Source organism: Nicotiana tomentosiformis, chromosome 8 (genome assembly GCF_000390325.3).
Source record: "Nicotiana tomentosiformis chromosome 8, ASM39032v3, whole genome shotgun sequence".
In the NCBI taxonomy this organism is placed as follows: domain Eukaryota; kingdom Viridiplantae; phylum Streptophyta; class Magnoliopsida; order Solanales; family Solanaceae; genus Nicotiana; species Nicotiana tomentosiformis.
Genome location: NC_090819.1, coordinates 26,542,126 through 26,568,797, shown reverse-complemented (window position 1 = coordinate 26,568,797; position 26,672 = coordinate 26,542,126). Strand labels below are relative to the sequence as shown.

At 38.2% G+C, this 26,672-nt stretch overlaps 3 protein-coding genes across 3 annotated transcripts; all 3 read left to right on the top strand.

Moving 5' to 3' along the window:
• The first annotated feature begins 221 nt into the window (after positions 1 to 221).
• On the top strand, positions 222 to 2,074 carry LOC138897225 (uncharacterized). Its single transcript, XM_070183188.1, has 3 exons — positions 222 to 620; positions 927 to 1,034; positions 1,757 to 2,074. The coding sequence occupies exons 1-3, from the start codon at positions 222 to 224 to the stop codon at positions 2,072 to 2,074; spliced, it is 825 nt and encodes a 274-aa protein (XP_070039289.1).
• Positions 2,075 to 11,369: 9,295 nt separating this feature from the next.
• Positions 11,370 to 12,077, top strand: LOC138897224 (uncharacterized). Its single transcript, XM_070183187.1, has one exon. It carries the CDS (start codon positions 11,370 to 11,372, stop codon positions 12,075 to 12,077), a length of 708 nt encoding a protein of 235 aa, XP_070039288.1.
• A 1,827-nt stretch (positions 12,078 to 13,904) lies between these two features.
• Positions 13,905 to 14,642, top strand: LOC138897223 (uncharacterized). The gene is made up of 2 exons (XM_070183186.1): positions 13,905 to 14,087; positions 14,169 to 14,642. Exons 1-2 carry the CDS (start codon positions 13,905 to 13,907, stop codon positions 14,640 to 14,642), a joined length of 657 nt encoding a protein of 218 aa, XP_070039287.1.
• Positions 14,643 to 26,672: the final 12,030 nt, after the last annotated feature.

Sequence of the window (26,672 nt, the reverse complement as noted above, 5' to 3'; positions counted from 1 at the left end):
AATTCACTTGCTTAAGTCTGTTGGACAATGATCCCCTCATTTGGCACAAGAGACTTGGACATGCAAGTCTGAGTCAACTCAAAAAATTAGTCTCCAAGGACTTGGTGATAGGACTGACTAACATCAAGTTCAAGGAAGACAAAGTTTGTGAGGCTTGTGCAAAGGGGAAGCAGGTAAGATCCTCCTTTAAATGCAAGAAAGTGGTAAGTACCACCAGAACAATGGAACTGGTCCATATAGATCTCTGTGGTCCAATAAGAATATTAAGCAGAGGTGGTAAAAGATATGTAATGGTGCTTATTGATGATTACTCTAGGTTTACTTGGACATTGTTTTTAACATATAAAGATGAAGCATTTGACATGTTCACTTCTTTTGTTAGAAAAACTCAGAAACAACTAGGTAATCAACATACATCAATTAGGTATGATCATGGCACTGAATTTGAAAATGCTAAATTTGCTGAATTTTGTGATGAGCATGGCATAGATCATAATTTTTCTGCTCCTAGGACTCCACAACAAAATGGAGTAGTTGAAAGAAATAATATGACACTTGAATATATGGCTAGGGCTATGCTTCTTTCTAGTAAACTGCCCCATAGCTTCTGGGCAGAAGCTGTAAATACTCCATGCTACATCATAAATAGGTGCATGACTAGACCTCTTGTAGAGAAGACTCCATATGAGTTACTTAAAGGGAGAAAACCAAATATATCCCATCTTAGGGCATTTGGATATAAGTGCTTTGTGCACAATAATGGTAAAGACTCCCTAGACAAGTTTGATCCTAGAAGTGATGAGGGAGTATTCTTGGGATATTCTTCACATAGTAAAGAGTATAAAGTCTATAACAAAAGAACTATGTGTGTTGACGAAAGTGTTCATGTGATTTTTGATGAAACTAACATTCTTTCTGAGAGACAGGAACATGATGATGAAGCAATTGGGCTGGTAATAAAAAACTTAAATGAAACCACAGCCCAGACTGAAGCTGCACATAAAGAAGGAACATATGATGGAACAATGGAACAGGTTCTTCTACCCAGGGCAACCTGACAGGGGGAATAGAACAAAGAGGAAATGATTCTCAAACCTCAAGGTAACTTGTCCATGAACCTGTTCCACAACAACAAAGCATTGAAGGAACATCAAGGGAAAACCAGTTGATTGTGAAACCTTACAAGTATCAAAAATCTTATCCCATTGAGAACATAATTACTGATCCAATCTCTGGAATCAAAACCAGATCTTCACTAAAGAATATTTGTGCTTTTTATGCTTTCTTATCTCTTATTGAACCTAAAAATATTGTTGAGGCTTTGCAGGATGCAGACTGGGTAAATGTAATGGAAGATGAACTCAACCAATTTGAAAGGAGTCAAGTTTGGCATCTGGTGCTAAGACCCTTGGACAGATTAGTAATTGGCACAAAATGGATCTTCAGAAACAAACTTGATGAAGATGGAATTGTTACAAGGAACAAGGGAAGATTGGTGGTTCAAGGATATAGCCAAGAGGAGGGCATAGACTATGATGAAACCTTTGCTCCAGTTGCTAGGTTGGAAGCAATAGGACTCCTTATAGCCATTGCTGCTTATATGGAATTCACCCTCCACCAGATGGATGTCAAGTGTGCCTTCCTCAATGGTTATCTAAAGGAAGAAGTGTTTGTCAAGCAACCTCTAGGGTTTGAAAGCAAGGAGAGTCATGATCATGTGTACAAACTTGACAAAGCACTTTATGGGATCAAGCAGATGCCAAGAGCATGGTATGAAAGATTATCAAAGCTTTTGCTTGAGCATGACTACAAGAGAGGTAAAATTGACAATACTTTATTCTTGAAAGAAAAGGGTAAAGATCTCTTAGCAGTTCAGATATATGTTGATGATATAATCTTTGGAGCAACTACTGATAAGTTAAGTAAAGAATTTGCTAAACTAATGGGGAGTGAATTTGAAATTAGCATGATGAGTGAGCTTAATTTATTTTTAGGCTTACAAATTAAACAAAGTTCAAATGGAATTAAGATCCACCAGCAGAACTATGTAAAAGAGTTTCTTAAAAGGTTTTAAATGGAAGACTCTAAAGAAATTGACACTCCTATTGCAACAGCTACAAAGTTGGATATAGATGAACCTGGTTCATCTGTCGATCAGAAGTTGTATAGGGGAATGATTGGCTCATTGTTGTATCTCACTGCTAGTCAACCTGACATTGTTTTCAGTGTAAGCCGTTGTGAAAGATTTCAAGCAAATCCGAAGGAGTCTCACTTGACGGCTGTCAAGAGAATTTTGAGATATCAAAAAAGCACCACTGATCTTTGTCTTTGGTATCCAAAAGGTAGTAATTTCAATCTTGTGGGATATGCTGATGCTGATTATGCAGATTTTCTTGTGGATAGAAAGAGAACCTCAGGTCTGGCACACTTTCTTGGCTCATGTCATGTGTCTTGATCCACCAAAAATCAAAATTCAGTGGCCTTATCTACTGCTGAAGCTGAGTATGTTGATGCTGCTTCATATTTTACTCAATTGTTGTGGATCAAACAATAATTAATGGACTTTGGAATTGATATTGGTTGTATTCTCATATTTTGTGATAACACTAGTGTTATTAGTATGACCAAGAACCTGGTTCATCACAAGACAACTAAGTATATAGATGTTAGGCATCACTTTTTGAGGGATAACTATGAAAAAAGGTTGATCACTGTGGAATTTTGTGCTAGTGACAAGCAAATAGCTGACATCTTCACAAAAGCCCTAAGTAGAGATCACTTTGAAAGGAAAATGCTAAAATTAGGGATGATTAAGATCACCTAACAGGACCAGTTAAGAATTCACAACGAAAAAAAAATTGTTGGTTTTGGTTAGAAAATCTGAAAATGTGTACTCTCCCTGTTCCAGTTTATGTGAACTTATTTTCTTTTTAGTTTGTTCCAAAAAGAATGAACCCTTTCTAAATTGGGAAGCACTTTAACTTTAGGATTCCTATATTTCCCTTACTATCGTTTCTTTAAAAAACTGATCTGGACCCAATTAATTTAAAAATTACAGCAATTTATGAATGTTTTATTAAGTTAAAAAGTCAATGTTTAAAATATTGTGCATATGTGTAAGAATAAATGTAAGAGAAGGGAAAAAAGCAGACTAATTTATGACTTTGGAACTAAAGCTTAAAGCTGATATATGAGTAAAGTATGGGGAAATGGATACCTCAATTAATTTGTAAGAAGAAATAGGACACGTTGGTTCTGCTTATTTCTTTTTACTGTGTTTTCCATGTAAAAGGTAATCAGTGGGACTTTAAGGGTATTTTTGTTACTTGCTACAGATTTAAGTGACATGGCCAAAGTCTTCTCCTAAATATTAAACTCTATGCCCAGACAAACAAGTTCACATTAATTAGAACGGAGGGAGTATATAATTAGATTAATTTTTGCTCAGACTCATACTTTCAATAGTATACTCTTGTGCCATGTGTTAAAATGACTCATTAATCTCTAATGATATTTTCTCTATTTTGGCAAATTTAGACTTACACAAGAGAATTATCAGTGAAGAACCTGGTTCATCAAGATAACACGATATGTTTTATACACTATGCATAATTTGAAATAATAATATTTGGATCATGAGCAGAGTCCTACTTAATTCCAAACTCCTTTTGGACTTATCTGTTACAAGTGAATCGGTTCTGTTCAAAAGAGTCCCAACTGAATTGAAGTACCTAGATTCTAGGGATACACTCCAAAGTCTTTTCAAAACTGAAATTCAGTTTGATAAGACTTTCACACCCACTATCATCCCTTCCACCACCCCAACCTCTAAGAAAAGAGTAAAGATGCTTGCTCGCAAGGTTTTTGCGGGGAAAGAACAAATTTGGAGAATATGTTTGCACTAGTAGGGTCTAAAGCAGGTGTTGAAACTGCAGAGTCTGGAGGAATTGGTGGTAAAAATAAAAAAGAAAAAGAAAAAGAGAGCAATGATGTTCGAAGTGTTGTGAAGGGAAAGGGTAAAAGAGTGGTTGATTCTTCACCCACTCATGTGAGTTTAACCAAAGACACAAGTGCAATGGTTGTGGGGAGAAAAATATGCTGGAATAGCGGAGAGTGTAAAGAAAACAGGGGGAAGTGGGTCTGGCGAAGCCGCTGAAGGGCTGGTTCAACTTGGAAAAAATATAGATGAAACTGTTTCATTTGAACAGGAAACCCTTACAGACCTACTGAAGAGAGTGACTAAAAGTTATAATCCAACGAAGAAAGGGAGATTGGTATAAGCAAGGATCATTTTTGGGCAAATACGCTGCCTTCTTGTGACTATGAAGTCCATGTCACTCTTAAAAAACCTGGTTCATCTAAGAAGGTACCAGTGAATAGCAAGGTGCGAGCCTTGGTACAAGAAAGTGGGGCTAAGGATGCTGAGATTGAGAGGCTAAAGAAGAGGTTGGCAGAGGTGAAAATTGAGAGAGATGCTCTCAGAACTGAGCTGGCAAGAGAAAAGGAGAAGAATGATGGTATTCTTAAGGACATGCTGAAACTCCTCCAAGCAAAAAACCAAGCACCTAGTTCTTCCCAACCTTAAGCCTCCTAGCCTAGTGTAGATTAACCAGTGACCCAGTTCGGGATTTTTTTGGTTCTTTTGCTCATGTTTCCAGTATTTTTATTTCTTCTTATGCTTCGTGGTACAATCTTACCAATCATCAATGAAATTCACTGTCTTTTGCTCTAACTGTTTGTTTATATTTCTTTGATGGTTAAATTCTTAGCTTGATCTATAATGATTAATCCATGATTGCATTTGAAGTTGCCCTAGTGGCCATAAGTAAGTTTTAAAATCTGGTTATCTCACATTCATTATGCAACGTTTCGATTTTGCCAAAAGGGGAAAAAGGTTGTACTTTACACTTTGAACAGTGATATTTATAACCTAATGAACCTGGTCCTTGATGATAATTGAAAATTGTTCTAACATTGTGTTGATGTTGGGCTAAGTTGAAACAGGGCCTAAGCTTATGAAAAATACAAAGTTTGTCATCGTCAAAAAGGGGGAATTTATTGGCCCAAGTGAATGTTAGTTTTGAAGATTGACAAAGGAAGCTTAGGCATGAACCAGGTCCATCCCTTGTGTGCATAGACACGTGCAGATTCGAACCTGTGGGATGCACGTGAAGGAGATAAGATTAACTTGGTCTAATTAATATCTCCTGATCGAAAAGGGTTGCATAATTGATAAGAAGAAGGACTCGTCAAATTAATATCTCCTGATCAAAAAGGGTTGCATAATTAATAAGGAGAAAGAATCCTTAATCAAAGAGAACACTATCCTAGATAAGGGAGGGGTTAGAGGTTGAGATCAACTAGAACTCTTCCACCAAGGAAGAGTAGCTTTAGAACTCTAGTTATTTTCTACTCTACTAACTCTATAAATCACAGGAAGTTCTCATTCTACAGGTGACGCACAAAAGCACAAGTTAAACATGAATTGAGAGCAAAATAGCAAGGATTTTGCAAGCAGTTCGTGTGTGATTCAATTATGCGAACCTGAAGCTACATGAACCAGATACAAGAACCAGTTCCAAGTATTTGTCTTTTATTATAGTTCAATTATAGTAGGTGTTTTCATATTGTACCTTTCAGTTTTATCTAGAGGCAATTGTAATAGGAACTCAGAGTATTCAAGTTAGAGTTAACTTGAAGTTGTCGAAAAAGTTAGAGGGTGGTTGCCACAACGAGATTAGAGTTAATCTTAGGTTTACAAAAGTATTTTGTAAATGCAGTTTTTGGTTCAGTGATTTAGTGGAGAGTTTGAGAAAATCCTATTAGGAATTAGGTCGTGGTTTTTTCAACTTTTGAGCCAGGTGTTTTCCACGTGAAATACTTTTGTTCTTTAATTTCTGTATTTATTATTCCGCAACAGTAGTATAAGGAACATATAGAAGAACCGGATCCTTCTATAATCTGTGCACGCGAAATATTAGACACCACACAAATCACCCCCTCTTGTGTGGTATTGAAGTTAAAACATCATTGTACAATAATGGTATAATTCATAGCCCATCGACCGGTGATAAGGCTGCATTGGTTGGGCTAATTAGGGTAGGGGGAGGGGGCTTGTACGAGTACTACGATTTTAGTGATAATTTTACAGATGGTGTTATAGAGACCAATGGGTCGGTATTGTGAGATATTGAGGTGATTTTATACTATTGTAATAAGAATGTGGAAAGGTTTATTAATATTAAGTGATGTTGCATTAGTTGTGAAGGGTTCCATACAAGTGGCAATCACTTCGTGCTTGGTTAGATGCCAGAACTTTTGAAAGAAGATAGAGTGAATACCATCAGGTCCAGGGACTTTAAGTGGTTTATTTGATATAACTACCATATAAATTTATGAATGTGTAAGGGGACAAGTTAGTTTTTGTTTGCTATTAGTAAAGTGGGAATGCACATGTGGGATAACAGGTGAATCAGTGCAGTAGATAGCTGGGTAGTGTAATATTCACAAAATGGTTGAGTATTGTGGACTGGATAAGGGAGGGCTCAAATTTTTGATTCCCAACTGTGCCATTGGTTCCTAAGATATGGCTATGTTGATGGCGTTGAGTGGTAGAAAGATAAAAAAGGCAGTATTGGAACCGTTGTCCTTAAGCTATTACATTTAGGACTTATGTTTTCGGAATATTTTCTCATTCTTAAAATGGACTAAAGTTCAGTGAAAAGCCTATTTTAGAGGTTGTAGTGGAAGCTATTTTTTTGCGCTAGCGTATATATTTTCTAAGCCATTAAGATGGGAAAGGGTAATTTTCTTCTTGTAGTACGTATTTTCAAAAGTATATTTGTTCCAGTACTGAGCATGGGTGGTAATGTTTTTCAGAGTAGTATAATCAGGATTATAGGACAGGTGGTCGCAACAACAAAGGTGAAATTTTGATGATTAAGACACATAGATTTAAACCTAAAAAATGGCAGAGGGCGTGTAGTAGATCTACTGAGATTTAAGTGGAGTGGACAATGGTCGGAGTGGATATGAGGGAGATGAAGCACACCAGATTTAGGGAATAGATTCATTCATGCAGCATTTGCATAAAATTTGTCTAAGCATTCTAGAATTAATACTATTAGCAGTTCGACTACTAGTCCACGTAAAGCTTGGGCCAGTGAACCCTATATGTCTATTATGTTAATGTTATTGAAACGTGTATTAATGGTTGTGGAACGTGTAAGATTAATGGAATTACCAAAAATATTTATCTACAATGTTAGTAATTTCATTAAAATTGCCACACAACAACCAAGCAGAACGATGGTGATATGCAAATTGCTCAAGGTTTTGCAATAGTATGATGACATTGATATGAAGTGCTAGCTAATTGACAAAATAAGCGGAGTAATAGAGGACGAGGATACCTGAATCAAGGCATGAATATCTTAAACAGTAATAGCAAATGGGTCAATGGTCTACTCGTAAGCACGCCAATAACATAATTCTATTGAAACCTCGAGCCGCAACTTTGATGCGATTAGTAAAGTTGAAAGAATCTACCAGTGAAACATGGTCTTATATCTTGGTCTCAGTGAGATAAAGAACTGTGGGGTTGTTCCACTCAAGTAGAAAATTCAAGGTACACTAAAATTCTGGCTCATTTGCCTCACGGCAATTCCAAGGCATTATCTTCATGGATCTAGGGATTGGCTGGATGAGCTTTCTCCTGGAGCTAGCGACATTTCCAAGTTGCATAGTAAAGTGATGTTGATTGAGAAACGCCTCTTGTATCTTAGATGGAACTAGTATTAGGACCATGCGGAGCACATACCTCTGCTCTGCAAAGAGGGGGTGGAGTAGGATATTGGAGGAGGGTTTATCCAAAGTTGGCACTATCAGAATCATGTACCTTTTTGATACTTTCTTGCATAGAGATAGTTAGGGAATTTTGTCATATTCAAATATCTCCATGACATTCTTTGGCATGTTTGGTGTGGTTCCTCCATCGGTGGCATGGGCGGCAACAACGTAAATGGGGGAGGGGGGGATGGAGGTGGTAGGAATAGTTGATCCTCCCGAGGTAGTGATGGTTGATGAGCCTCCATTGGTTGTGGTGGTAGAGGAAGGTCATTGTAGCAAGTAATATTTTGGATATTTTTGTGTAACCAATTCTAATTTTGGTGTTGAGCAATCTATTTCTGAGCTTGTGTGAGCTGGGAATAAAGTTCTATCGATAAAAGATCTACAAGACCTAGTCCTGTTGTAGAACGTCCGGCATATCATATTGGATGAGGGTCATGAGCATGTTGTTATTGTCGTGAAGTATCATTGCATGTTGTAGTAGGATAGGTAAATTTCATAGAGTCTGGGGTAAAAATTTTTACGATACTAGTAGTTCCTGGAGAATACCGGTAGAGGTGGTAGTAGTTTGTGAGGAGGCATGCAGAGGCCCATGGGGTACTGTGACGGTGGTGCATGGTATTGGATCATCTGGATGGTGGATGTGAGTAGTGTTGATTTGGATTTTGTTGAGGAGCGTCATGGTCTATGATGACGCTGACAAGGAGGGTAATTACAATAGATTGTTAATTAAAATAGTACAACAATAACCCAGTATAATTCCACTAGTGGGGTCTGGGGAGGGTAGTTTTTACGCAGACCTTACCCTTACCCTGGTGTAGAGAGGCTATTTCCGATAGACCCTCAGCTCCCTCCCTCCAAGAACTTCCCACCTTACTCTTGGGGTGACTCGAACTCACAACCTCTTGGTTGGAAGTGGAGGGTGCTCACCACTAGAGTTACAATAGTGGAAACTTATTTTGGACGGTATATCACTGGGGTCATAGGGATAGGGTGTGGACTTAGGTTATGATGAGGGAGGGGATTAACTATGGGAAATAGAGGCTCAACCGAAAAGTTTGCACAAGTTCTCATTTGTGAATGTAATTGAGAACCTGAAGATACTAAACCTTGTGTAGGGATTTCCGAAGAATAGGGTAAGTTGCTATGGTGAAATTCTTATAGATGTGGAAACGAATATGAGAAGGTAGGGGATAACTTGTAATGACCTGACCAATCGTTTTGTGTATTTGAGCTCCATTTTCCTATTTGATGCTTTCCGTATACTTATTTGTTATATAGTGACTTGCGAAGATGGTTAGTTTGATTTCAGGAAGGTTTTGGAATAAATTGGAATACTTAGTTCCATGGTTGGAAGCTTAAGTTATAAGAGCTGATCGGGGTTTGAATTTTATATAGATGATCCCGGAATGATATTTTGATGGTTTCAATAGGTTCGTATGGTAATATTAGTCTTAAGCATATGTCCGGATTTGGATTTAGATGTTCCTAGGTTGATTTGATTCTTTTTGGCGGAAGTTGGAAATTTGAAGTTTCAGATGTTCATAGGTTTGAAGGGGAGATGAATTTGAGACTATCGGGTTCAAATTGTTGTTCTGGTAGATGGAATAGATTTGTTATATCATTTCATACTTGTGTACAAAATTTGACCATCTTGAGTTGGTTAGACATGGTTCAACATGACTCTTGAAAGTTAGAAGTTGATTAGTTCATTAATCTTGAATTGAGGTATTATTTATAGTTTTGATGTTATTTTGTGTTATTTGAGACCTCGAATAGGTCCGCGTTATATTCTGGGACTGGTTAGTATGATTGGACGGGGTCTGTGGGCCTCAGGTGAGCTTCAGATCATTTTGATCTTGTTTGGCAGTTCTGTTACCGGTGTTTTTGCACCTGCGAGGTTTTGTCTGCAGGTGTGAGTTCGCAGATGCAGACAAGGGGGTCGCAGATGCAAAGGAAGCTGAAGGCAATAGAGTTTGTTGGTGCGGCGCTTTGGGCGCAAATGCGCTAGTTTGGCCGCAGAAGTGAGAATAGCTTTGTAGAAGCGAAGGGTCGGGAGTCAGTGAACTTCACAGACGGCCAGCGTGGGCTCACATAAGCGTTATCGCAGATGCAATAGGATGGTCCACATAAGCAGAAATTGTTGGGCAGAGTATTTTAATCGAGGGTTGGCTTAATTTATCATATTTTGAGATTGGGAGCTCGGACTGGTGCGATTTTTGAGGGAATTTTCACCACTTAGATTGGGATAATTATTCTGACCCGAATTTAATTTTATTCCATGATTCTATCTTTGATTCTGACTTTTGGTTGATGAAACCTAAGGGAGAAAATGGGGGTTTTGTGAGTAAATTTTGGACAGTGATTATTTAGGACTTGAATCTCGATTCAAAGTCGGATTTGGATGAAACTTACATATTGGACTCGTGTTAGAATGGATGATCGGTATTTGTGACTTTTGTCAGGTTGTGGGAGGTAGGCCGAGGTTGACTTCTTTGTTGACTTTTATATTTGATAAATATCGGAGCTTTATTACTTGGAATTGGTTTCTATAGCGTGTTTGATATGTCTATAGCAGACTCCCGTCGCTTGCACATCAGAGCAACCAGCTCATATTTATCAGACAATAGGTGTTGTGCCTGTGCAACTTATAGTTGTAGTTCAGCCCGAGGTAGGGCTGTTGTGTCGTTGAGAGGCAGAAGAGTTTGGAGAGGTTTTAGAAATTTCATCCTCCCAAGTTCAGTGGGGGGATTCTGAGGATGCATACAGCTTCTTGGATCAGTGTCATTGCATTCTGCGTATGTATTTGGTGGAGTCGAGCGGGGTCGAACTTACTACTTTTCATTTGACGGGGCCGGCAAATAGATGTTGGTAGATTTATGAAGCTAGTAGGCCAACTGCCTCAGCACTTTTATGGTCCCAGATCTCTGATTTTTCTTGAGAGCATTTATTCCATAGACCCGTAGGGATGAGTTGCGCAGTGAGTTTGAGCATTTGCACCAGGAAAGTATGACTATGTCCGAGTATGCTATGAGGTTTACAGAACTATCTCGTTATGCACCTTCCTTGGATTCCACTGATATATATTTAGAGATAGAGAGAGAGAGTCCAGAGATTTATTGAGGGACTCGCTTACAACCTCAGATTTAGGATGACACGAGAGATGGAGGTGGAGACCACATTTCATCAGGTTATGTAGATTTCTAGGAGGTTAGAGTGTATCTGCAAGCAGGATAGGAAGAATAAGAAGCCTCATGGTTTTGGAGGATTTAGTGGCTCCTACTTTGGGGCACGGTCCGTCATAGCAGAGGTCATCCCAGTCGACCAGTTCAGTCTGCACTTCAGGTTTCCCGTAGTGCTCTAGCTAGCCATGGATTTCAGGCACTCGTACCGAACATCTATCTTTCAGAGCACCTTTTCAATGGGGTTCCTACAATGGTTATTCCAGTCGTCCATGGTAGACTTAGTACCCGCAACCATATCCGTAAAAAGGTTGTTTTGAGTGTGGTCTTACTAGATACATGGTAAGAGATCGTCCCGGACATTGGATGGGTGGAGCTCAACTTGGTACTCAGGCTATGGTTCCCGCTCTAGTTGCTACTCCACCTACACGGCCAACTAGAGGTGGGGGACAGGCAAGTAGAGGTCATCCTAGAGGGGGAGGCCTGGCTCGTTGTTATGTTTTTCCTTGTAGGACTAAGGCAGTTGCATCAGATGCAATTATTACATGTATCGTTCCGGTCTGTCATAGAGGTATATCAGTTTTATTTGATTCGGGTTCTACCTTTTCGTATCTGTCATCCTATTTTACTTCATATTTGGATATGTCTCGTGATTCTCTGGATACTCTTGTTTATGTGTCTATACCCGTAGGGGATTTTATTATGGTGGACCGTGTCTATTATTTTTGTTTGGTCACTATTGGGGGTTACGAGACTAGGGTTGACCTTTTGTTGCTTAATATGGAGGATTTTGATGTAATTTTGGGTATGAATTGGTTGTCTCTGTACCATGTTATTCTTGATTGTCCCACTAAGAACGTGACATTATCTGTGCCGTGGTTGTCGAGGTTTGAATGGAAAGGTTCCTTGGGTCATATTCCTAGTAGGGTGGTGTCTTTTCTGAAGGCTTGTTGGATGGTTGAGAAGAGGTTCTTGGCGTACTTAGCCTTTGTTAGAGTTATGAGTGCTGATATACCCACAGTTGATTTAGTCCCCGTGGTGAGGTAGTTTTCATATGTGTTCCTCGCAGACCTACTGGGCATGATACTCGATAGGGATATTGATTTAGGTATTGATTTGGCACCAGACACTTAGCCTATTTCTAGTCTACCGTATCGCATGACTCTAGCATAGTTGAAGAAAGAGTTGTAGGAATTGCTAGGTAAAGGTTTCATCAGCACTAATATGATTGGATATATGGAGGATGGAATGTACATTATAAGTGTCTGCTTTAGGGACTAGAACGAGGCTGTCAGCAAAGAGTAAATGTGAGAGAGAAGGTCCTGCACAAGATAGTTTAATGAGTGTATATTATTTTATATGAACAACATCCTTGATTAGTTGAGATAATATCTCCATACAGATGATGAAGAGATAAGAGGAAATAGGTCAGCTTGTCAAATGCCAGGACTTGGCTAGAAGCAGGTGGTGGGTTTGCCATTGACCAAAATAAAAATGGAAGAGGTCGTAATGAAGGACAAGATAGATTGTATAATATAGGACAAATAGTTTAATTTTTGGAGGAAGTATCGAATGAAGGACCATTCTAACCGGTCGAATATTTTTTCAAGGTCGATCTTAAGCATTATTTTTTCAAGCCGGTATTTGGTTCTTCGGGATAAGTGTAGGACTTCTTGTATGTTGGCCCAAGTGAAGGTTAGTTTTGAAGATTGATAAAGGAAGCTCGGGCATGAACCAGGTCCATCCCTTGTGTGCATAGACACAGGCAGATTCGAACATGTGGGATGCACGTGAAGGAGATAAGATTAACTTGATCTAATTAATATCTCCTAATCGAAAAGGGTTGCATAATTAATAAGGAGAAGGACTCGTCTAATTAATATCACCTAATAGAAAAGGGTTGCATAATTGATAAAGATAAGGACTTCTTTATCAAAGAGAACACTATCCAAGATAAGGGAGGAGTTAGAGGTTGAGATCAACTAGAACTCTTCCACCAAGGAAGAGTAGCATTAGAACTCTAGTTGTTTTCTACTCTACTAACTCTATAAATCGCAATAAGTTCTCATTCTACAGGTGACGCACAAAAGCAGAAGTTAATCATGAATTGAGAGCAAAATTACAAGGATTTTGCAAGCAGTTCGTGTGTGATTCAAGTGTGCGAACCTGAAGCTACATGAACCAGATAGAAGAACCAGTTCCAAGTGTCTGTCTTTTATTCTAGTTCAATTGTAGTATGTGTTTTCATATTGTACCTTTCAGCTTTATCTAGAGGCAATTGTAATAGGTACTCTGAGTATTCAAGTTAGAGTTAACTTGAAGTTGTCGCAGCAGTTAGAGGCTGGTTGCCACAACGGGATTAGAGTTAATCCTAGGTTTACAAAAGTATTTTGTAAATGCAGTTTTTGGCTCAGTGATTTAGTGGAGAGTTTGGGAAAATCCTACTAGGAAGGTGGTCGTGGTTTTTTCACCTTTTGAGCCAGGTGTTTTCCACATAAAATACTTGTGCTCTTTAATTTCTGCATTTATTATTCCGCAACAGTAGTATAAGAGACACATAGAAGAACCATATCCTTCTATAATCTGTGCATGCGAAAAATTAGACACCATACAAATCACTCCCGCCCCCCTCTTGTGTGGTATTGAAGTTAAAACAACAATTGGTATCAGAGCACGTTATCCTTAAAGAGGCTAACACCTTAGGAGAAGATCAAGATGAGTGCACCACCTGGAAACTGGGAAGGGTAATCCACTGCTAGGCCACCACTCTTCAACGGCCAATATTACTCTTGGTGGAAAAACAGGATGACAGACCACATCATAAGAGAAGACTATGAGCTATGAGACATTGTCATAGATGGTCCACTAGCTACCATGAAGATAAAGGCCGAAGGAGAAGAGGTGTCTAAAACAAGAGCTGACTGCACTGCTGACGACTTGAGGAAATGGGAGAAGAATGCTAAAGCCAAGAAATGGCTTGTGTGTGGACTTGGTCCGGACAAGTACAGCAGAATTCAAAGTTGTACTACTGCTAAGGAAATTTGGGACACTTTGCAAGTGGCTCATGAAGGAATACCTTAGGTGAAGAGGTCCAGAGAAACTTTACTATATTCTCAATATGAGAATTTCACTATGAAGGAAGGGGAAACCATCCAAGATATGTATACAAGGTTCACCACACTAACAAATGAACTTAAGTCTCTTGGAAGGGTTATTCTTGAAGAAGACAAAGTTGAGAAGATATTTAAAAGGGTTCTGCCAGTCTCATGGGAGAGCAAAATCACTACTATTCAGGAATCAAAGAACATTGCCACTCTTAATTTAGACGAGCTAATTGGAAATCTCAATGCTTATGAACTTAAAAGGCAAACCATGAAGATGGATGTACCCAAGAAGGAAAAGATCCTGGCACTCAGAATCACTGAAGGTTCTAATGTAGAGGAAGATGAAATGGCTATGATCACAAAGGACTTCAAGAAGTACCTAATGAGAGGAAAGGGTTCTTTAAGAAGTGGAGGATACAACAAACTAAGGGTTCCTAAAAAACAAACCAAAGAGGGCTGCTACAAGTATGGGAAGACTGATCACCACATCAAAAACTGCCCTCAATAGGAAATTAAATGGAAGAAGGAAAGAACTTAACGAAGAAACATAAAGAAGGAACATGTTCATCCCAAGAAGAACAAAGGATCAACAAAGGCTATGGTTGCTGCTTGGGGAGAAAGCTCAGATGAGGACTCAGATGATGAAGATGAAGATGAACAAGCACTTATGGCAATTGGAGAATCCGATGAGGAATCTGAAGTAAGTATAATCCATCTAAAAGACAAGACTAAATTTTTGTCTAAAGAAAGGTTATCTGAGTTACTTCTAGATTTCATTGATGAATCTAAGGATATAAACAATGAAAAGAAACAGTTATCTAAGGAATCTGTGATTTTAAAAGTAAAGTGTAAGAACCTAGAACTTAGAGTTAGTGAGACTATAAGTGAAAATACTGATTGCACACAACTCACTCTAGAAGAAAATGTAGGTAAACTAAAAGATGAGTTGTATAAGAAGAATGAGCAGGTAAGAATTTTGACAAAGGATCTAGGCAAGGTCAAGCATGAACTAGACAGAACTTGTAAATAGAACAGGTCCCCCGATGCACTGTCATGGCTACAGGAACATCGCAGTAGCAATAGAAAAGGAATTGTCTTTGGGAATCTGCCACCTAAATGGGATCCCAAAAGCAAGTATCTCACACTTCCTAAGAACAAAATTTTCACACACTGTGGTAAGACTGGTCACTATAAAAGTGAATGCACTGCAAAAGAAAAGGCTAGTCAAAAGAATAAAAAGTTTGTTCAGGGGAAAAATAGGCTGCCAGGTTAGGCTAACTAGAATTTGATTTATCCTTTTGCCTATAGAAAGGGATCCAAAGTAGTTTGGATTCCTAAGACTAACCCCTGATTTTCTTTTGCAAGTCCAAGTGAAGGGGAGCAACCAAATATAATACATGGATAGTGGCTGCTCAAAGCACATGACAGGAAGCAAGAACCAGTTCTTTTCACTTGAGGACCTCAAAGGAGGTAATGTCTCCTTTGGAAATTGGAAGAAATGTGAGATCATTAGGGTTGGTAAGGTAGGTAAGACTAACTCTCAATCGATTGAGAATGTCTATTTGATAAATGGCCTGAAATGCAGTCGAATTAGTGTATCACAACTGTGTGATAGAGGTAACTTGGTAGCATTCACATCAACTAAATGCTTTGTGATTAATCTTACCACTGACAAGATTGTTTTACAGGGAAAAAGAATGAACAATATATATATTATAGATCTGTCCACACTGCCAGAAAATGAACTCACTTGCTTAAGTCTGTTGGACAATGATCCCCTCATTTGGCACAAGAGACTTGGACATGCAAGTTTTAGTCAACTCAACAAATTAGTCTCCAAGGACTTGGTGATAGGACAGACTAACATCAAGTTCAAGGAAGGCAAAGTTTGTGAGGCTTGTGCAAAAGGGAAGCAGGTAAGATCCTCCTTTAAATGCAAGAAAGTAGTAAGGACCACCAGAACGATGAAACTGGTCCATATAGATCTCTGTGGTCCAATAAGAATATTAAGCAGAGGTGGTAAAAGATATGTAATGGTGCTTATTGATGATTACTCTAGGTTTACTTGGACATTGTTTTTAACATATAAAGATGAAGCATTTGACATGTTCACTTCTTTTGTTAGAAAAACTCAGAAACAACTAGGTAATCAACTTACATCAATTAGGTATGATCATGGCACTGAATTTGAAAATGCTAAATTTGCTGAATTTTGTGATGAGCATGGCATAGATCATAATTTTTCTGCTCATAGGACTCCACAACAAAATGGAGTAGTTGAAAGAAAGAATATGACATTTGAATATATGGCTAGGGCTATGCTTCTTTCTAGTAAACTGCCTCATAGCTTCTGGGCAGAAGCTGTAAATACTCCATGCTACATCATAAATAGGTGCATGACTAGACCTCTTGTAGAGAAGACTCCATATGAGTTACTTAAAGGGAGAAAACCAAATATATCCCATCTTAGGGCATTTGGATGTAAGTGCTTTGTGCACAATAATGGTAAAGACTCCCTAGACAAGTTTGATCCTAGAAGTGATGAGGGAGTATTCTTGGGATATTCTTCACATAGTAAAGAGTATAAAGTCTATAACAAAAGAACTATGTGTGTTGACGAAAGTGTTCATGTGATTTTTGATGAAACTAACATTCTTTCTGAGAGACAGGAACATGATGATGAAGCAATTGGGCTGGTAAGAAACTTAAATGAAACCACAGCCCAGACTGAAGCTGCACATGAAGAAGGAACATATGATGGAACAATGGAACAGGTTCTTCTACCCAGGGCAACCTGACAGGGGGAATAGAACAAAGAGGAAATGATTCTCAAACCTCAAGATAACTTTTCCATGAACCTGTTCCACAACAACAAAGCATTGAAGGAACATTAAGGGAAAACCAGTTGATTGTGAAACCTTACAAGTATCAAAAATCTTATCCCATTGAGAACATAATTACTGATCCAATCTCTGGAATCAAAACCAGATCTTCACTAAAGAATATTTGTGCTTTTTATGCTTTCTTATCTCTTATTGAACCTAAAAATATTGTTGAGGCTTTGCAGGATGCAGACTGGGTAAATGTAATGGAAGATGAACTCAACCAATTTGAAAGGAGTCAAGTTTGGCATCTGGTGCTAAGACCCTTGGACAGATCAGTAATTGGCACAAAATGGATCTTCAGAAACAAACTTGATGAAGATGGAATTGTTACAAGGAACAAAGCAAGATTGGTGGTTCAAGGATATAGCCAAGAGGAGGGCATAGACTATGATGAAACCTTTGCTCCAGTTGCTAGGTTGGAAGCAATAGGACTCCTCATAGCCATTGCTGCTTATATGGAATTCACCCTCCACCAGATGGATGTCAAGTGTGCCTTCCTCAATGGTTATCTAAAGGAAGAAGTGTTTGTCAAGCAACCTCTAGGGTTTGAAAGCAAGGAGAGTCATGATCATGTGTATAAACTTGACAAAGCACTTTATGGGATCAAGCAGACGCCACGAGTATGGTATGAAAGATTATCAAAGCTTTTTCTTGAGCATGACTACAAGAGAGGTAAAATTGACAATACTTTATTCTTGAAAGAAAAGGGTAAAGATCTCTTAGTAGTTCAGATATATGTTGATGATAGAATCTTTGGAGCAACTATTGATAAGTTAAGTAAAGAATTTGCTAAACTAATGGGGAGTGAATTTGAAATGAGCATGATGAGTGAGCTTAATTTTTTTTTAGGCTTACAAATTAAACAAAGTTCAAATGGAACTAAGATCCACCAGCAGAACTATGTAAAAGAGTTGCTTAAAAGGTTTAAAATGGAAAACTCTAAAGAAATTGACACTCCTATTGCAACAGCTACAAAGTTGGATATAGATGAACCTGGTTCATCTGTCGATCAGAAGTTGTATAGGGGAATGATTGACTCATTGTTGTATCTCACTGCTAGTCGATCTGACATTGTTTTCAGTGTAGGCCTTTGTGCAAGATTTCAAGCAAATCCGAAGGAGTCTCACTTGACGGTTGTCAAGAGAATTTTGAGATATCAAAAAAGCACCACTGATCTTTGTCTTTGGTATCCAAAAGGTAGTAATCCTAGCTTAATCCCTTGGGATTTTACCTTGATGCTGTCTTTGAGTATGTTGATGTTGTTGGTTCTATACCCCTGAACGTGATCCTAGCTTAATCCCTTGGGATTTTACCTTGACTTCAAAGCTCTAGCTCAAAAAATAAAAAAGGGTTGGAAATGGGACGAATCCCATTTTCTAGAACTTAAGTTCTATTTCTCGGATTTTTACCCTTCGCGAATGCGGTTAATGCCTCGCGTTCGCGAAGCATATTTTTTTGTTGTCAAAACTTTGCTCTTCGCGAACGCGAAGGCAATGTCGCGAACGCAAATTATGGATCAAACAACAATTAATGGACTTTGGAATTGATGTTGGTTGTATCCCCATATTTTGTGATAACACTAGTGTTATTAGTATGACCAAGAACCTGGTTCATCACAACATAACTAAGCATATAGATGTTAGGCATCACTTTTTGAGGGATAACTATGAAAAAAGGTTGATCACTATGGAATTTTGTGCTAGTGACAAGCTAATAGCTGACATCTTCACAAAAGCCCTAAGTAGATATCACTTTAAAAGGAACATGTTAAAATTAGGGATGATTAAGATCACCTAACAGGACCAGTTCAGAATTCACAACGAAAAAAAAATGTTGGTTTTGGTTAGAAAATCTGAAAATGTGTACTCCCCCCGTTCCAGTTTATGTGAATTTATTTTCTTTTTAGTCTGTTCCAAAATGAATGAACCCTTTCTAAATTGGGAAGCACATTAACTTTAGGATTCCTATATTTCCCTTACTATCATTTCTTTAAAAAACTGATCTGGACCCAATTAATTTAAAAATCACATCAATTTATGAATGTTTTATTAAGTTGAAAAGTCAATGTTTAAAAAGTTGTGCACATGTGTAAGAATAAATGTAAGAGAAGGAAAAAAAGTAGACTAATTTATGACTTTAGAACTAAAGCTTAAAGCTGATATATGAGTAAAGTATGGGGAAATGGACACCTCAATTAATTTGTAAGAAGAAATGGGACACGTTGGTGCTGCTTATTTCTTTTTACTGTGTTTTCCATGTAAAAGGTAATCAATGGGCCTTTAAGGGTATTTTTGTCACTTGCTACAGATTTAAGTGACATGGCCAAAGTCTTTCCCTAAATATTAAACTCTATGCCCAGTCAAACAGGTTCACATAAATTGGAACGGAGGGAGTATATAATTAGATTAATTTTTGCTCAGACTCATACTTTCAATAGTATACTCTTGTGCCATGTGTTAAAATGACTCATTAATCTCTAATGATATTTGCTCTATTTTGGCAAATTTAGACTTACACAAGAGAATTATCAGTGAAGAACCTAGTTCATCAAGATAACACGATATGTTTTATACACTATGCATAATTTGAAATAATAATATTTGGATCATGAGCAGAGTCCCACTTAATTCCAAACTCCTTTTGGACTTATCTGTTACAAGTGAATCGGTTCTGTTCAAAAGAGTCCCAACTGAATTGAAGTACCTAGATTCTAGGGATACACTCCAAAGTCTTTTCAAAACTGAAATTCAGTTTGATAAGACTTCCACACCCACTATCATCCCTTCCACCACCCCAACCTCTAAGAAAAGAGTAATGATGCTTGCTCGCAAGGTTTTTGCGGGGAAAGAACAAATTTGGAGAATATGTTTGCACTAGTAGGGTCTAAAGCAGGTGTTGAAACTGCAGAGTCTGGAGGAATTGGTGGTAAAAATAAAAAATAAAAAGAAAAAGAGAGCAAGGGTGTTCGAAGTGCTGTGAAGGGAAAGGGTAAAAGAGTGGTTGATTCTTCACCCACTCATGTGAGTTTAACCAAAGACACAAGTGCAATGGTTGTTTGGGGAGAAAAATATGCTGGAATAGCGGAGAGTGTAAAGAAAACAGGGGGAAGTGGGTCTGGCGAAGCCGCTGAAGGGTTGGTTCAACTTGGAAAAAATATAGATGCAACTGTTTCATTTGAACAGGAAACCCTCACAGACCTACTGAAGAGAGTGACTAAAAGTTATAATCCAAAGAAGAAAGGGAGATTGGTACAAGCAAGGATCATTTTTGGGCAAATACGCTGCCTGCTTGTGACTATGAAGTCCATGTCACTCCTAAAAAACCTGGTTCATCTAAGAAGGTACCAGTGAATTAGCAAGGTGCGAGCCTAGGTGCAAGAAAGTAGGGCTAAGGATGCTGAGATTGAGAGGCTGAAGAAGAGGTTGGCAGAGGTGGAAACTGAGAGAGATGCTCTCAGAACTGAGCTGGCAAGAGAAAAGGAGAAGAATGATGGTATTCTTAAGGATATGCTGAAACTCCTCCAAGCCAAAAACCAAGCACCTAATTCTTCCCAGCCTTAAGCCTCCTAGCCTAGTATAGATTAACCAGTGACCCAGTTCGGGGTTTTTTTGGTTCTTTTGCTCATGTTTTCAGTGTTTTTATTTCTTCTTATGCTTCGTGGTAGAATCTTACCAATCATCAATGAAATTCACTGTCTTTTGCTCTAACTGTTTGTTTATATTTCTTTGATGGTTAAATTCTTAGCTTGATCTATAATGATTAATCTATGATTGCATTTGAAGTAGCCCCAGTGGCCATGAGTAAGTTTTAAAATCTTGTTATCTCACATTCATTATGCAACATTTCGATGATGCCAAAAGGGGAAAAAGGTTGAGCTTTACACTTTGAACAGTGATGTTTATAACCTAATGAACCTTGTCCTTGATGGTAAGTGAAAATCGTTATAACATTGTGTTGATGTTGGGCTATGTTGAAACAGGGCCTAAGCTTATAAAAAATACAAAGTGTGTCATCGTCAAAAAGGGGGAATTTGTTGGCCCAAGTGAAGGTTAGTTTTGAAGATTGACAAAGGAAGCTTAGGCATGAACCAGGTCCATCCCTTGTGTGCATAGACACGGGCAGATTCGAACCTGTGGGATGCACGTGAAGGAGATAAGATTAACTTGGTCTAATTAATATCTCCTGATCGAAAAGGGTTGCATAATTGATAAGAAGAAGGACTCGTCTAATTAATATCTCCTAATCGAAAAGGGTTGCATAATTAATAAGGAGAAAGACTCCTTAATCAAAGAGAACACTATCCAAGATAAGGGAGGAGATAGAGGTTGAGATCAACTAGAACTCTTCCACCAAGGAAGAGTAGCTTTAGAACTCTAGTTATTTTCTACTCTACTAACTCTATAAATCGTAGGAAGTTCTCATTCTACAGGTGACACACAAAAGCACAAGCTAAACGTGAATTGAGAGCAAAATAGAAAGGATTTTGCAAGCAGTTCGTGTGTGATTCAAGTATGCGAACTTGAAGCTACATGAACCAGATAGAAGAACCAGTTCCAAGTGTTTGTCTTTTATCATAGTTCAATTGTAGTAGGTGTTTTCATATTGTACCTTTCAGCTTTATCTAGAGGCAATTGTAATAGGAACTCAGAGTATTCAAGTTAGAGTTAACTTGAAGTTGTCGAAGCAGTTAGAGGATGGTTGCCACAACGGGATTAGAGTTAATCTTAGGTTTACAAAAGTATTTTGTAAATGCAGTTTTTGGTTCAGTGATTTAGTGGAGAGTTTGAGAAAATCCTATTAGGAAGTAGGTCGTGGTTTTTTCACCTTTGAGCCAGGTATTTTCCACGTAAAATACTTATGTTCTTTAATTTCTATATTTATTATTCCGCAACAGTAGTATAAGGAACACATAGAAGAACCGGATCATTCTATAATCTGTGCACGCAAAAAATTAGATACCACACAAATCACCCCCTCTTGTGTGGTATTGAAGTTAAAACATCATCGTACAATAATGGTATAATTCATAGCCCATCGACCGGTGATAAGGCTACATTGGTTGGGCTAATTAGGGTAGGGGGAGGGGGCGTGTACGAGTACTATGATTTTAGTGATAATTTTATAGATGGTGTTATAGAGAACAATGGGTCGGTATTGTGAGATATTGAGGTGATTTTATACTATTGTAATAAGAATCAGGAAAGGTTTATTAATATTAGGTAATGTTGCATTAGTTATGAAGGGTTTCATATAAGTGGCAATCACTTCGTGCTCGGTTAGATGCCAGAACTTTTGAAAGAAGATAGAGTGAATACCATCAGGTCTAGGGACTTTAAGTGGTTTATTTGATATAACTACCGCATAAATTTATGAATGTGTAAGGGGACAAGTTAGTTTTTGTTTACTATTAGTAAAGTGGGAATGCACATGTGGGATAACAGGTGAATCAGTGCAGTAGATAGCTGGGTAGTGTAATATTCACAAAATGGTTGAGTATTGTGGACTGGATAAGGGATGGCTCAAATGTTTGATTCCCAACTGTGCCATTGGTTCCTAAGATATGGCTATGTTGATGGCGTTGAGTGGTAGAAAGATGAAAAAAGGCAGTATTGGAACCGTTGTCCTTAAGCTATTACATTTAGGACTTATGTTTTCGAAAAATTTTCTCATTCTTAAGAATGGACTAAAGTTCAGTGAAAAGCCTATTTTATAGGTTGTAGTGGAAGCTATTTTTTTGCGCTAGCGCATATATTTTCTAATCCATTAAGATGGGAAAGGGTAATTTTCTTCTTGTAGTACATATTTTCAAAAGTATATATTTTCTAAGCCATTAAGATGGGAAAGGGTAATTTTCTTCTTGTAGTACATATTTTCAAAAGTATATTTGTTCCTGTGCTAAGCATGGGTGGTAAAGTTTTTCAGAGTAGTATAATCAGGATTATAGGACAGGTGGTCGCAACAACAAAGGTGTAATTTTGATGATTAAGACACATAGATTTAAACCTAAAAAATGGTAGAGGGCGTGTAGTAGATCTACTGAGATTTAAGAGGAGTGGACAATGATCGGAGTGGATATGAGGGAGATGAAGCACACCAGATTTAGGGAATAGGTTCATTCATGCAGCATTTGCATAAAATTTGTCTAAGCATTCTAGAATTAATACTCGTAGCAGTTCGATTACTAGTCCACGTAAAGCTTGGGCCAGTGAACCCTATATGTCTATTATGTTAATGTTATTGAAACATGTATTAATGGTTGTGGAACGTGTAAGATTAATGGAATTACCTAAAATATTTATCTGCAATGTTAGTAATTTCATTAAAATTGCCACACAACAACCAAGCAGAACGATGATGATATGCAAATTGCTCAAGGTTTTGCAATAGTATGATGACATTGATATGAAGTGCTAGCTAATTGACAAAATAAGCGGAGTAATAGAGGACGAGGATACCTGAATCAAGGCATGAATATCTTAAACAGTAATAGCAAATGGGTCAATGGTCTGCTCGTAAGCATGCCAATAATATAATTCTATTGAAACCTCGAGCAGCAACTTGGATGCGATCAGTAAAGTTGAAAGAATCTACCAGCGAAACATGGTCTTATATCTTGGTCTCAGTGAGACAAAGAACTGTGGATTTGTTCCACTCAAGTAGAAAATGCAAGGTACACCAAAATTCTGGCTCATTTGCCTCACGGCAATTCCAAGGCATTATCTTCATGGATCTAGGGATTGGCTGGATGAGCTTTCTCCTGGAGCTAGTGACATTTTCAAGTAGCGTAGTAAAGTGATGTTGATTGAGAAATGCCTCTTGTATCTTGGACAAAACTAGTATTAGGACCATGCGGAGCACATACCTCTGCTCCACAAAGAGGGGGTGGAGCAGGATATTGGAGGAGGGTTTATCCAAAGTTGGCACTATCAGAATCATGTACCTTTTTTTATACTTTCTTGCATAGAGATAGTTAGGGAATTTTTCATATTCAAATGTCTCCATGACATTCTTTGGCATGTTTGGTGTTGGTTCCTCCATCGGTGGTATGGGCGGCAACAACGTAAATGAGGGAGGGGGGGATGAAGGTGGTAGGAATAGTTGATCCTCCCGAGGTAGTGATGGTTGATGAGCCTCCATTGGTTGTGGTGGTAGAGGAAGGTCATTGTAGCAAGGACAATATTTTGGATATTGTTGTGTAACCAATTCTAATTTTGGTGTTGAGCAATCTATTTCTGAGCTTGTGTGAGCTAGGAATGAAGTTCTATCGATAAAAGATCTACAAGACTTAGTCCTGTTGTAGAATGTCCGGCATATCATATTGGATGAGGGTCATGAGCATGCTGTTATTGTCGTGAAGTATCATTGCATATTGTAGTAGGATAGGTAAATTTCATAAAGTCTGGGGTAATAGTTTTTACGATACTGGTAGTTCCTGAAGAATACTGGTAGAGGTGGTTGTAGTTTGTGAGGAGGCATGCAGAGGCCCATGGGGTACTGTGACGGTGGTGCATGGTATTGGATCATCTGGATGGTGGATGTGAGTAGTGTTGATTTGGATTTTGTTGAGGAGCGTCGTGGTATATGATGACGCTGACAAGGAGGGTAATTACAATAGATTATTAATTATAATAGTAGTGGAAACTTATTTGGGATGGTATATCACTGGCGTCATAGGGATAGGGTGTGGACTTAGGTTATGATGAGGAAGGTGATTAACTATGGGCAATAAATGCACAACCGAAAAGTTTGCACAAGTTCTCATCTATGAATATAATTGAGAACTTGAAGATACTAAAGCTTGTGTAGGGATTTCAAAAGAATAGGGTAAGTTGCTATGGTGACATTCTTGTAGATGTGGAAACGACTGTGAGAAGGTGGGGGATAACTTGTAACGACCTTACCTATTATTTTGTGTATTTGAGCCCCATTTTCCTATTTGATATTTTCCATGTACTTATTTGTTATATAGTGACTTGCGAAGATGGTTAGTTTGATTTCGGAAAGGTTATGATATAAATTGGAATACTTAGTTCCATGGTTGGAAGCTTAAGTTATAAGAGTTGATCGGGGTTTGAATTTTATATAGACGATTCCGGAATGATATTTTGATGGTTTCAATAGGTTCGTATGGTAATATTAGTCTTAAGCATATGTCCGGATTTGGATTTAGATGTTCCTAGGTTGATTTGATTCTTTTTGGCGGAAGTTGGAAATTTGAAGCTTCAGATGTTCATAGATTTGACGGGGAGATGACTTTGAGACTATCAGGTTCAAATTGTTGTTCCGGTAGTTGGAATAGGTTTGTTATTTCATTTCAGACTTGTGTGAAAATTTTGACTCCATCCCGAATTGGTTAGACATGGTTTGACATGACTCTTGAAAGTTAGAAGTTGATTAGTTCATTAATCTTGAATTGAGGTATGATTTATAGTTTTGATGTTACTTTGTATTATTAAAGACCTCGAATAGGTCCGCGTTATATTCTGGGACTGGTTAGTATGATTGGACGGGGTCTGTGGGCCTCAGGTGAGCTTCAGATCATTTTGATCTTGTTTGGTAGTTCTGTTACTGGTGTTTTTGCACCTATGAAGTTTTGTCTGCAGGTGTGAGTTCGTAGATGCGGACAAGGGGGTCGCAGATGCAAAGGAAGCTAAAGTCACACTACTAAATAATCAGGTTTTAGCGACGGATAAATTCTATAGCTAAACAGAAAAATCTGTCCCTAATCTCATTTAGCGACGGATTAGCGACATATTATCAAGAAATTCTGCTAGCTACGGGCGATTTAGTGACAGATTAGCGACGGCGTTCGTAGCTAATTCCAATTTTTTTTGTAGTGGCAATAGAGTCAGTTGGTGCGGAACTTTGGGCTCAAGTACGCTAGTTTGGCCGCAAAAGCGAGAATAGCTTCGTAAAAGTGGACGGTCGGGAGTCAGTGAACTTCATAGATGCCCAGCGTAGGCTCTTAGAAGCATTATCGCAGATGCAATAGGATGGTCCACGAAAGCAGAAATTGCTGGGCAGAGTATTTTAATCGATGGTTTGACTTAATTTATCATATTTTGAGATTGGGAGCTCGGACTGGGGCGATTGTTGAGGTGATTTTCACCACTTGGATTGGGATAATTATCTGACCCGGATGTAATTTTATTCCATGATTCTATCTTTGATTTTGGCTTTTGGTTGATGAAACCTAAGGGAAAAAATGGGGTTTTGTGAGTAAATTTTGGACAGTGATTATTTAGAACTTGAATCTCGATTTGAAGTCGGATTTGGATGAAACTTACATATTTGGACTCGTGTTGAAATGGGTGATCGGGATTTGTGACTTTTGTCAGGTTCTGGGAGGTAGGCCCAGGTTGACTTCTTTGCTGACTTTTTTATATTTTATAAAAATCGGAGCTTTATTCCTTGGAATTGATTTCTATAGCTTGTTTGATGTTATTTGAGTTTTTTTGGATAGATTTAACCTGTTCAGCGGCCGATTCGAGAGGCAATGGCTTTTTAGAGTATTAATTTAGCTTGTTTGAGGTAAATATCTTGCCTAACTTGTGTGGGGGAATATCCCTTAGGATTTGGCCTTAATTGTTAATTCTTGTTATGTGAAAAGCAATGTGTACACGAGTTGACGAGCGTGTACACGGGTGCTATGT